General features: G+C 40.8%; 1 protein-coding gene across 5 annotated transcripts in view; it reads right to left on the bottom strand.

Annotated features, from left to right (window-relative positions):
- syt12 (synaptotagmin XII) overlaps positions 1-13,278 on the bottom strand; it is a 268,982-nt gene that overhangs the window by 72,181 nt on the left and 183,523 nt on the right. For 3 of the 5 annotated variants that reach the window (XM_059973917.1, XM_059973916.1, XM_059973918.1), the window contains 2 exons: positions 8,910-9,025; positions 6,251-6,310 (listed from right to left, as the gene is read on the bottom strand). In XM_059973917.1, coding sequence (XP_059829900.1) covers positions 6,251-6,284 — 34 coding nt within the window. In that variant the 5' untranslated portion in view covers positions 6,285-6,310; positions 8,910-9,025. The remainder of the gene's footprint in view (positions 1-6,250; positions 6,311-8,909; positions 9,026-13,278) is intronic. The other 2 variants (XM_059973920.1, XM_059973919.1) reach the window with 1 other exon arrangement.

Below are 13,278 nucleotides of genomic sequence, written 5' to 3'. Positions count from 1 at the left end.
CTTAAACTTTGCAATCAAATCTCTTCCGCTGGCAGCTCGTTCCATACTCACCCTTTGAATCAGGGAGTTCCCCATCAGGTTCTCTTTAAATATTTCACCTTTCACCCTTAACTATGACCTCTATTTGCAGTCTCACCCAACCTCAGTGGAAAAATCCTGCTTGCATTTACCGTATCTATGCTCCTCATAATTTTGTATACCTCTGTCAGATGATCCCTTACTCTCCAATGTTCTCGGAAATAAAGCCCTAACCTATTTAACCTTTCCCTATAACTCAGGTCCTCAAGACCATAAGACCATAAGATATAGGAGCAGAATTAGGCCCTTCAGCCTATTGAGTCTGCTCCGCCATTTCATCATGGCTGATCCAATTTTCCTTTCAGCCCCAATCTCCTGCCTTCTCTCTGTGTCCATTCATGCCCTGGCCAGTCAAGAATCTATCAACCTCTGTTTTAAATATACATAAAGACTTTGCCTTCACAGCTGCAAAGAATTCCACAGATACACCACTGCCTGGTTAAAGAAATTCCTGCTCATCTATGTTCCAAAAGGATGCCCTCTATCCTGAGACTATGTCCTCTGGATGTAGTCTCTCCCACCACAGGAAATATCCTCTCCATATCCACTCCATCAAAGCCTTTCACCATTCAATAGATTTCAATTAGGTCACTCCGCATTCCTCTGAATTCTAGTGAATACAGGCCATGAGCCATCAAATGCTTTTCATGTGACAAGTTGTTCAATCCTGGAATTATTTTTGTGAAACTCCTTTGAACCCTCTTCATTTTCAGCACTCTCTTTCTAAGATAAGGTGCCCCAAACTGCTCACAATACTCCAAGATTATGTTGCTGGCCGACCAACATATACAACTTCAACAGCATACCACAACTCCTGTATTCCTTTTTTTTCTTCTTTCTTTTTACAATATTTTTATCCAGAAGAAAAAAAAAGATTTTACAGAGTGCAACACATAGATACGTCTCAACATAACTTGTGTACATTCATATATTGTAATAAAATTGATCAAAATATTATAGCATAACACATAAAGGTGTATCACTCTGTAATCAAAAATTTAAAGATAGGTCATACATCATAAAAGAAATTTTTTTATATATTAAAAAAAAGTCAACCCCCTACCAACTACCAAAGAAAAAAGCTGATGGATGAGAATGGATAATTAGAAAAAATACATATTCACTTAAGAAGAGAAGATAAAAATATACATAAAAGTCTGTGCACTGTTAAACTTTATAAATTGGAAAAGTAATTTAGGAAAGGTCCCCAAATATCATAAAAAAATTGTTTTGAATTTAAGACTGAGCAGCGGATCTTTTCTAAATTTAAATACGACATAATATCACGTAGCCATTGAAGATGTGTAGGATGGGTAGACTCCTTCCATTTAAGCAAGATTGCTCTTCTTGCTAAAAGAGAGGTAAAAACTAAAACCTGTAGGTTAGGAGTATTTAAGTTATATCTTCATTTGCAATAATAACAAATAAGGCAGTAAGGGGATTTGGGTCAAATTGGACCCTAAAAAGTTGAGAGAAGGTGAGAAATACTTCCCGCCAAAACTTTTCAATTGTAGGGCAAAACCAAAACATATGAATTAAAGAGGCATCAGCAGAGTTGCATTTATTACAAAGTGGAGAAACATTCGGGTAAAAACTGGACAGCTTCTGCTTAGAAATGTAAGCTCTATGAACCACTTTAAAATGTAGAAGAGAATGACGAGCACAGAAAGATGATTTATTAACCTGTTTAAGAATTTTATTCCATCTATCGTCAGAAATCTGACAATTTAGGTCATGCTCCCAAGCTTTTTTTATTTTATCTGAAAAGTCTTGTCTAGAATCAATCAACAAGTTATAGATACCGATAATAGAACCATTATCAAAAGGTTTTAAATTTAAAAGATCGTCCGGTAAATTTTTATCAGGACCTATAGGAAAAGTAGCTAATTGGAAACGTAGAAAATCTCCAATTTGAAGGTAACTGTAAAAATGTGATTTTGGGAGTGCAAATTTATTTGACAATTGGTCAAATGAAGCAAGAGATCCTGAGATAAACAACTCCTGTATTCAGCGCTCTGATTTATGAAAACCAATATGCCAAAAGCTCACTTTACGACCCTATCTACCTCAAAGAATTATGGATCTGCATTCCCAGATCCCTTTGTTTTACCACACTCCTCAGCGCGCTATCATTCACTGTGCAAGTTCTACCCTGGTTTGTCCTCAAAAGGCAACAGTTCACTTGTCTGCATTAAATACTATCTGCCATTTTTCAGCCTATTTTTCCAGCTGTTTCAGGTCTTGCTGCAAGCTTTGCTAGATTTCTTCACTATCTCCAGTCTTAGTGTTATCTGCAAATTTGGTGATCCAGATCTCTGACATAGACAACAAACAACAACAGACCTATCACCAATCCCTGTAGCACACCAGTGGTCACAGTCAAGAGAGGCAGCCATCTACTTCCGCTCCCTAGCCTCTTCCGCAAAGCCGATGTGAATCTAATTTACTACCTTATCCTGAATGTCAAGCACCTGAACCTTCCTGATCAACCTCCCATATAGGACTTTAAAAGAGCCTTCTAAAATCCATGTAGCCAACATCCACTGCCCTTCCTTCATCAGCTTCTGTAGAAGCCCTTGGGATTCACCTTCATCTTGTCTGCCAAAAAAACTTATGCCTTCTTTCAGCCCTCCTGATTTCACTCTTTGATGTTTCCTTGCATTTCCTATACTCTTCCAGTACCTTATTTGTTCCTTGTTGCCTATAACTGATATGCACCTCCATCTTCTTCGTAACGATAGTCTCAATAGCTCTTGAAAACCACCATTCCCTAAAACTGTAGGCCTTGTCTTTTATTCTGACAGGGACATACAAACTCTGTACTCTCAAAGTTTCACTTTAGAAGCTTTCTCACTTACCAAGAATCCCTCTCTGTCAGAAAGCAACCTGTCACCATGCACACCTGTCAGATCCTATCCAATGCCATCAAAATTGGCCTTTCTTTAATTGTAAATCTCAGCCTGAAGACTCAGTCCTATCCTTCTCCACAATTACCTTGGAATGAATGGAATTATGATCAATAAGCACCATATTCCCTTACACACATTCTGTCACCTGCCCTGTCTCATTCCCTAATAAGAGATCCAGTATCGCGCTCCCTCCAGTTGGGGCCCCTATATATTGATGAAGAAAACTTTCCTAAGCACATTTGACAAACTCTATCCCATCCATTCCTTTTATACAGTATGGGAGGCCCATTCAAAAATACAAAAGTTAGATTGAAGTTACTTAGAAGCTTGGTCCACTCAGTTATCTAAGCGATGTAACAATTCTGGGAAGGAAACTGCCGTGAGCTTGCATTTGGGGTATTGCATGCAATTTCTCCATTATAGGAAGTACGTGGAGGCTTTGGAGAGTGGGCAGAAGAAGCTGGCGCAGAGCCTGCACAAACCAGCATTGTTTTATCTGGAGTGGCTGAGGTTGAGGCATGGTCAGTTAGAAGTTTGTAATACTATGAGAGGCATAGATAGAGTAGACAAATGTTATCTCTTTCCCAGGATTGAAGCACTTAAAGTGAAAGGGGATATGTGAGTGCCTGGAATGCACTGCTTGCTGTGGTGATGGTGGCATCTATGATAAAAACGTTTAAAAGGCTCTTAGATGGGCACATGAATATGCAGAGAATGGAGGGAGTAATACACAGAAAATGCAGGAGGAACTCAGCAGGCCAGGCTGCTTCTGTGGAAAAGAATAAACAGTCGACATTTCTTGACCTGAAGCATCGACTCTTTACTCTTTTCCATAGATGCTGCCTGTCCTGCTGAATTCCTCCAGCATTTTGTGTGTATTACCTTGATTTTCAGCATTTGCAGTTCTTCCCTTGGTAGAGAATGGAAGGATATGGACTGTGTGCAGGCAGAAGGCATTAGCTTAATTAAGTGTCATTACTTTAATTAGTTTGGCACAACATCATGGGCATAAGGGCCTGTTCCTTTGCTGCGCTGTTTTATGCTTCATGTTGAAAAGTACAATGAAAGACTGGTACTACGTTTGACAAGATGTAAATATAAGGAAATAACTGGCTGGGCTCCTTTCTCAGAACAAAAGAGAGGCAAACTAACAAAGTTCTCAGGACAGGACAGACCTACCGAGGATATTTCCACCTTGGGGGAGAGCAGAGCAAGTGTCCAATCTGTGGGCTGTAAGCAGGCTATTAATAAATTCAATGAGAAACTTAAGAGTTTTTTTTTGTTACTGTAGGATGTACACAAGCCTTTTAAAAGTTCATGCAGTGTCTTAGTGAATGAGACAATGGAAATGAATTGGTCTTGTAGGTCTTGCAGGTTAAGGGATGAGAGATATATTACTGACTGAAACTAGTATTTTGGAAGGAAACTGCTGACTCCAGTCATTCCGAGGGAAGTAAATCATGGCCAAATATGGGAAGGCTTCAAGTCTGAGACAGACTGAGCAGCACCCAATGGCATAACTTCTGCTGTTGTATGTCTCTCTGATCCTAGGCTAGTTCAGAACTGGGGTACAAGTTGAACTCCCTATTCAATCAGAATTTTCAGCCAATGGATTAGAAAACAAGTGGCAAGGTAAAAAAAAATTGCTTTTGTGCTATCAATAACACATTGATGTTTTCTATTAAATATTTTTGCAATAACTTTTAAAATTACTTACGTCAATCTTAAACTTAGTAAATTTCCAAGGTATGCGAAACACGTTCAACTCAAAGACGCATACCCGGCCTTGATTGTATCAAAGACGGTCAGGGTGCTCTGGGGCAGGGTCTAGGAGACCATGAGCCTGGACCCAGCTGTCTCCTGGACCTTGTCACCCAACTCAAGGACACAGAGCCTCCTGTGCTTTTGGCCCCACTGGTGCAGGCAGATGGTGATTCCAGCCAGCAGATCAAATCCAGAAAGACCTGGCCCTGGTGAATCAGAACCTCATATCCTATTTTTTTGGGCAACATTTGCTACAAAGCAAGTGAGTGCAGAAAGTGTGTGACAAGTGAGATTGCCTAATTTGGAAAGTCAGAATCCAGCTACCAGTTACTGACAGATTCCGTGAAGTTGAATCTGAAAGCTGTTGCAAGGTTATCAAAAACCTACTTCATTAATGAGCTGTCGAATGACCTCATGGTACATTTAATGCAATACATTGTGGTCTCAAGAATAGAGTATTAGTATCAGTCATTAGATATGAAGCTCCAAGGAAACACGGCCAATATTTGGGAAAGTTATTCTGCAAATGAACTACAAACATGGTCCAAAAACAGAACAGAATATAATGCCAGGTTAACTTTTTAGGGTAGTAGCGATCCTCCACTAATCTAAGGCACTGTTTTCCTTAGCAGCTAATCTTCATGCACCACTACTGCAAATCAATTTGAGATGCTCAGAATTGCAGAAGCAATGAGCTGAGACTAACTCATTTATTCCCATTCATTGCTTCCTATCAGCCAAACAATTCTCAATCCACTTTAATATACTACCCTCAACTCCACATTGACCAGTCTTTGACTGGTCTTATTGACCAGTCTCCTATGTGGGACCTTATCCAAATAATCTGAAAATCCACATAAAATCACATCCATTAGCTTTCCCTTATCTATTCTACTAATCAAATAGTCAAGGTACTCCAGCAGACAAACAAGATATTTCTCTCATAAATCCATGCTGGCGTTGCTCAGTACCCTTACATTTTTTTCAGTGTTTCCTGTTACTTTAACTAAAGATTCTCGTATTTCCCTTATTTATTTAAGATTTATTGAGATACACAGAATGGGCCCCTTCGTCCCTCTGAGCCGTACTGCCCAACCAACCCTGATTTAACCCCAGCCTAATCACGTGACAACTTACAATGACTAATTAAGCTACCAACCAGTACATCTCTGGACTGTGGAAGGGAACCAGAGTACCTGGCGGTCACAGGGAGAATGTATAACAGCAGCGGGAAATGAACCAGCATCGGTGCTGACCACTATGCTACAGTTAGGCAAATCGACCTGTCCTCCTTGCATTCTTTTCTCTGACTTTGAAGGACAGGAATATCAGGGAAGGGAGGTGTTAATAGGGTTGCAGTTCAGCATTGCTCATTTTGTGGTGCTGCCTAAGTCACACATCACTTTCTCACTCCACTACAAACTTCCTTATAATTGGAGCAGGATGTTCATTGAAGAAACAGTGACGTCTGTTTATTGTATGCGACCATTATTACTCACCACTTGTGGGATATTCTGCTGGACTTCCTTCCATAGTAGACAGACAGCTTTTGATCTTGCCTGTGAATGAGACACAAGGCAATTACATTATCCATATGAATACAACAATTCAAATTCCCCTGAAGTAAAAGCCTGAATTTAATTTGTTGGTTATTCAATCATGAATTTAAGTGTCCAATGTGATCCTGAATTCCCAGCCTGGTTTGCAGGACATTGAAGGAATAGCACTGGTGGTGATATCCCGGGACATTAGATTCACAACTTTCCATTTCCTTCTCCCCATCCTACGAGTCACATCACTTGGTTGGAGGCTGCACTCATGATTAAGCAGTAACTGAGACCTTTATGTGTTCAGATCACGTTTCCAGGGCAGCCCATTACCCTTCAAGGAGAGACTGCCAGCTTTTCATGGTTATTTTATGAAGCCGAGGAATTGGCAGGTTCTAGCCCAGGTACCACAGGTGTGAAGGGAATGGGTAAATGTGAAAGCCAATAGGAGAGTTTATGAGTGGAAGTCACTCTCGTGTTTGCTCCAGGGCAAGTTCATGTGCAGGTACAATGTAGTTTCACCTGCCCCATGGCTTCTTAGGTCAGCCTATGTATGTTCTCTCTTTGAATGCTTGGGCTGCTACAGTTTCCATCTCACACCCAAAATAAACTTGTTCAAGTTAGCAGAGTTAATAGGCCATTATTGTCTCTAGTGTGGAGAAAAGTGTATAATTTTAGAAGTTTATGATGGGGATGTTGGGAAAATAAAAAAGGATTAGTATAACATGTACTTGATGGTTGGCTATGACTTGTTCTGTATGACTTTATGACTAAATACAACAATAAGTTTAAGTTTAATTATCGTTCAACCATACATGAATAAAGCCACACAAAACATTGTTCTTCCAGGACCAAGGTGAAAAACACATTACCCAACAGCACACTGCACATAGCATATTGCACATATGGTTACGATAGCAGAATATCACAAGCAAACAAAAACTAATACAGCCCAAGTTCCTAATTGGTATGCTCTTCAGCCTGATGGGACGTTGTCCTGGTCCAGCTTGTTCTGCCACTAAGCAAACACAGGAGAGCAGCACTGCCAGAGGGGGGCAAGGCAGCCTGCAACCTAGTATAGATTCCAGCAAACCCACAGAGACCTCTCCTCTGTCCTATACCACCTCCAGCTAATACATGCAAGCAAGAATACCCAGAACTATAGGGTTTTTCATGGCTATCAGTGATTATAGCTATGAAGTTGTCAAGCCAAGGAGTGGTAGTGAGGACAAGCTCCCACTACCTAAAAGTGTCCTCACAGCATGCGCCTCAAATAGCCTCTGACAACCAAGTCCATCTTCTGGCCTTCTTGTGTGGCTTAGCCTCTAAGCCCAGTGGAACTGTTTCTACTGACATGAGAAGGGGTGAAGGCGAGTCCTAGCGCCTTAAAACCAGTGCTTCAGGTAGATGGAGTTCGTCAGCCTGGGAAGGCAGTCCATCTAAGGGAGGGAAAACTCTGATTTCAAACCTCCGCTGCCTTGCGGCCATACCCACTCATGGGAAAGGCTTTGGGAGTAAACCCTGAGGACAAATTCAGAGCTGGAGTCCCTAAGGCAGTCCGACATTGTCTTTAATCTCGTTCTGGCAACTCCTGCGATGTCACTGGTGCCAAGCTGTATCAGCTCTTGCCCTTCCCTTGGGCAACGTTGGTGGTGTGGAGAGGGAAGACTTGCTGTTGGTCTTCCATACAACCTTGCCCAGGCTTGTGTCCTGGAGAGGGCGCAGATCCATGGTCACACGAGAATAACGGATGCCACACCCAGTGATTATAGGGATACTAAAAAAGGGGTGATCTGGAGACCAGAATTACAGGATCAGGGATTTCTTGGAAGGCTGGAGGTGATTACAAAGATAAAGGACAGCAAATCTGCATACCAGATTCAGTGCCTGGAACACTACTCCACCCACCCTCCATCCCCAAGCCCTTCACGTTGCTTCCAAATTAGCCTCAGACCACATGACCGTGTTGTGCTGTGTTACTGTGAGTTGCCAACTTTATTAGGCACACCCGTACACCTGCTCGTTAATGCAATCACCTAATCAGTCAATCATGTGGCAGCAACTTAATGCATAAAACCATACGGACATGGTCAAGAGGTTCAGTTGATGTTCGGACCTAACATCAGAATGGGAAAAGAATGAGATCTAAGTGACTTTGACCATGGAATGATTATTGATGCCAGAGGATGGTTTGAGTATCTCAGGGAATGCTGATCCCCTGAGATTTTCACACACAACAGTCTCTAGAGTTTACAAAGAATGGTGCAAAATGCAAAGGACATTCAGTGAGTAGCGAGGTCGAAGGAGAATGGCTAGAATGGTTCAAGCTGACAGAAAGGTGATAGTAACTCAAGTAACCACAGTGGTGTGCAGAAGAGCACATCTGAATGCGCATCACAGCAAACTTTGAAGAGGCGGGCTGCAGCAGCAAAGACCATGAACATACACTCGGAGGCCATTTTATTAGTTCCAGGAAGTACCCAATAAATTGGTCACTGAGTGTAAGGCAAGTCTGTGCTCTTTGCAGCTTTTGGAAAAAGGGGTTGGATTTGGCCATGCTTGGGTTTCTTAAGAGAGACACCAACATCCCAACGCAACATATTTCTTTTACCTTATAACACCCTGCTGTCTAACTGTCTGTTTCAGAGTTCCTGGAGACATAAAACCCTGCTTCTTACTTCTGATGTCAGGCACCAACTGCAGGCCAGTCGCACGTGGGCATACCTGCTGTAGTGAAGACAGCAAAAATATCATTATACAAGTCTGCAGTTGTCTGTCGCATAGAAAATTACATCGGGCAACCTACAAGAAATGATCACCTTGAAAGTCAATGGGCTACAGATTCCACAAATTAAATGAGCTCGGCTCCAAAATTCTTTGGAAGGTTTAGGAAGTGCAGGTGGGGCTAGACATCTCTGGGAAGGGGCAGACCATCTGAATTACTTCTGCATTCAAATATTAAGGGCAAAAGCCTACTATAGAGTCCACTGATAGAACAGAAGAATTTTGCTTCATGTTGCAATTAGTTTAGATTCATGGAAGCTTTTGAGAAGAGGAAAACGACTTTCAATGTTTCCTTAACTCAGCAATCCAAACACTTTGCAAGTGGTTACATTTTTGAAAATACAATTCAGTTTTTAGCTACTTATCCCTTCTGTTGCTCACAATAGTGCTGGTGGGGGCTGTCTGATTGAGAAAATAAAATAGCTGATTATGCAGGCAAGTTGCAGAGGGATGTAACAAAAATAAAATTATTATACTAGGTGATTTCAGTTTCCCAAATATTTACTGGGATTGCTTTAGCATAAATAACTTGGGGGGGGTGTCATTTTTGAGGTGTATCCTGGAGAATTTTTGTATATAGATAGACCACTGAACAAATGAGGATTACTCAGCCTTGTCTTCAGGACTGTCGTCTGTCAGGTGAAGGGAATGTCAGCACTGGAATATCTTGGAGATAGTGACCACAGCTCTATATATTTTAAAGTTATGGAAAAATAGGGGTACAGTAGACCGAGAATAAATGTTTTAAATTGGGGGAAGATGAACTTCATTAAAATAAAACAGGACCTGGTAAATGTAGACTGCGAATGCCTGGCATTTTCAGTTTCCGTTTCACATTTCCAGTATCTGCAGAGTTTTAGCTTTGGATTGCAGTGTTGGAGAGATCTACAGGAAACAGGTCATTTGACCCAGTGGTAAGGGGAGTGAAGGAGTTTTCAGCCAAAGGGTTGAGGCTTCACAGAATAGATTGTAGGAAAGGTGGTGGAAGCAGGTGTCCAGACTAGCACTTGAACTTGTGAGGCATGGGCTATGTTGTGTCTGTGAACACTGAAGCTGGTGATGTAGAGGTCTTTATTCAGCACAACAAGCAGGCACCACTCTGGGGACTCTCTCGTCACAGGCTCACAAACCTAAAGGTATGTCGTACTCTTATACCTTGAGATCAAAGGTAACAACAGTTACTAACTTCAGTAAGAATATAATATCAATACTTCCAATGACATTGTTTATTTCAGTACTTTGGGTTGACAGAGCTTCCTTTGAATTACAAACCTACAGTGACAGTCGCCTCTGAATGTCAAACACCTTTGTCTTAAATTAATTCACATAAATAATCTCAAAGCTTTTGAAGACAGAGAGCCAGACACCCAAAATTAATGTTGGCAGGGCTGTCTCTGAGCATACTAATACCCTGAGTACACAAAACTATTGATTGCCCATTCCTGTGATCAAGCTTGATATGCTAAGTGACAACATCCATCTGGTCTAGGCTTGAGCTCAAGTCACAATGGTTCAAATAACTCAGCCATGTTGACTTCTTTAATTCAGGACAATTAACACGACCCCATTGGCGTAGCATTTGGCTGATGCATGTGGAAATGCCTCATGGTCACCATTTAGCAAATCATATCTCTTAGTTTGGGGGCTTTTAACTTCAGTTCACTGCTTGCAATTTACAATTAAAACTGAAATTGGATTTTACTTGAATTAATATCTGCTATATTCACATAACTCCAGAATACTCCCTAACAGGCCAAGTGCTGGAAGGATGGGTGACCACAGGTCAGTGTGGATGGGGTGGAGTGAATGGCCTACTTCCATGTGGTATGAGTCTGTGATACCCCTGGCATTAATGAGATAAATGAGTGAACCATCCTCTCTCGTGTGTAACATCTGCAGAGGTTCTGCAAATGCTGGAAATCTTGAGCAACAGACACAACACACTAGAGGCACTCAGCAGGTCTGGCAGCATCTGGGGAGGGGAATGAACAGTTGAAGTTTCAGGTCATGACCCTTTTCATCAAGACTGGAAAAGAAGGAGGCAGAAACTAGAATAAGAGGGTGGTGGTGGGGGAGCTAAACCTTGTGATGTGTTCTTCCTTCACTTATGTCACATTGTAAAGTGCCTGGTCCTGAAAGACCAGGAATCTCCATGGTCATTCACTAGGTGTCCGAGGTAACTGGAACAGCCTTCTTAGATATGAAGGGACATATAACTGTATCTACACTCAGTGGCCATTTTATGAGTTAAAAATATGCAGAATACTCAAGAGCATCTCTGAACACACAAACTTCTATAGATGCAGAGTGAAGAGTAAACTCACTGTTGCATCATGGCCGGGTATGGAAACACTAATGTGATTGAACAGAAAATCCTACAAAAAGTAGTGGCTACAAACCAGACTATCACGGTTAAAGCCCTCCCCACCATTGAGCACATCCATAAGGAGCGCTGTTGCAGGAAAGCGGCATCCATCAATAAGGACCCCCACCACCCAGGCCATGCTCCCTTCTCGCAGCTAGCATCAGGAAGGAGGTACAGGAGACCCAAGACCCACAGCACCATGTTCAGAGACAGTTGTTTCCCCTCAACCATCAGACTCTTGAACCAGAGGGGATAACTTCACTCACCCGATCACTGAACTGGAAATCACAAAATCACAAAAATCACAAAACAAATGGACTCACTTCCAAGGACTTTACAACCCATGCTCTCAATATTTATTTAATGGTTATTTATTTATTATTATTATTTTTGGTGTTTCTTTTCTCTTTTTGTATTTGTAATTTGTTGTCTTTTTCACCTTGGTTATTTGTCAGTCTTTGTTTTGTGTGCAGTTTTGCACTGATTCTGGAATTTATTTTTTTATTGAAGTTCATCATCAAACATTTCCATAAGATGTATTTCAGACATTGTACATATATATCATATAATCATATATGTCACAAATCTCCACAAAGTATTTATCTGGGGTATACACTTATCGAAAAGAATAGAAAGAAAAAACAAGCAAAAGAAAAGAACTATGTACAAGTAGGGAGTGATTTTTTTTTACAACAGATTCATTGACTTGTGAGAATAAAATCAGGCCTATGAGGCATTATGTAGTTAAACCATTTTTCCCAGTATGAAACAAATTGTTCCAGCTTATGATTAACAGATGCTGTTATCTTTTCCATTTTGTAAATGTCCATTGTAATTTCCATCCATGTATTTAAAGTTGGGCTCTCCTGAGATAACCATTTCTGAGTAAGTCTTTTTACCAGCCACCAACAGTATATTCATTAAATATTTATCTCTTTTCAAACATTCTAGACGTATATATCCAAAATATATGATCTTACTCTCTAAGGGTATTTCACATTTAAAGATGTCTTGTAGGGCATTGTGTATCCCCCTCCAATAGTTTTTGATAACAGGGCAGTCCCAAAAATTATGATAATGATTTGCACTTTGATTTCCACAATATCTGATTTTATTGTCTTTCTTTGTACTTACTCCAAATGCCTGCAAGGAAATGAATCTCAGGGCGGTAAATGGTGACACATACAGTAAGTGCTATGATAATAAATTTACCTTGAACTTTGAACTTGGGGCAAGACTTGAAGTGGATGGGCTACAGCAGCACAAATCCAGAAACATAGACTCAGAGACCTGTTCATTAGGTACAGGGGATACGGTACCTAATAAAGTGGCCACTGAGTGTGTAAGCAAGTGAAGTACTGCGCTATTACATATGGAAAGTTTAAGGCACAGAGGGATATTATGTGCAGCCTCAGTAGGCTAGGCATTAAAATATTTCACTTCTGCGTGACAGTGAAAATAAGGGCCTAAAATGTAGGTTAGTTACTAATAACTCCAAAAGGGAGTTCAAGAGAAATTTACTTCCTTCGAGAATTCTTCATATATGGAATTTACTACCACAAAAACACTTTGAGAAGCGTAACATAAATTTATGTACAAAGATGTAAGATAAGCAAGAGCAAGGAGGAAATAGATGCCTGTGCTGAGAGCGTGGAAACAGGATTCTGTGAAGCACTAGCACCTGCCATCATGCTGCAGGTCTCTGCAAACCAATGATCCAAAAATAAAACTCTGCAACTGATGGAAATTTGAAGCAAAACCCAAAAAGGCTGAGAAAAACACTCTTTAGATTCAAGCAAATGTTCACATGGGTTCTGTTGAAATATCGTTA

The sequence above is a fragment of the Hypanus sabinus genome, chromosome 7, assembly GCF_030144855.1.
Source record: "Hypanus sabinus isolate sHypSab1 chromosome 7, sHypSab1.hap1, whole genome shotgun sequence".
Taxonomy (NCBI): Eukaryota; Metazoa; Chordata; class Chondrichthyes; order Myliobatiformes; family Dasyatidae; genus Hypanus; species Hypanus sabinus.
The sequence above is the reverse complement of the archived record's forward strand: the minus strand, read 5'-3'. Positions and strand labels throughout refer to the sequence as shown.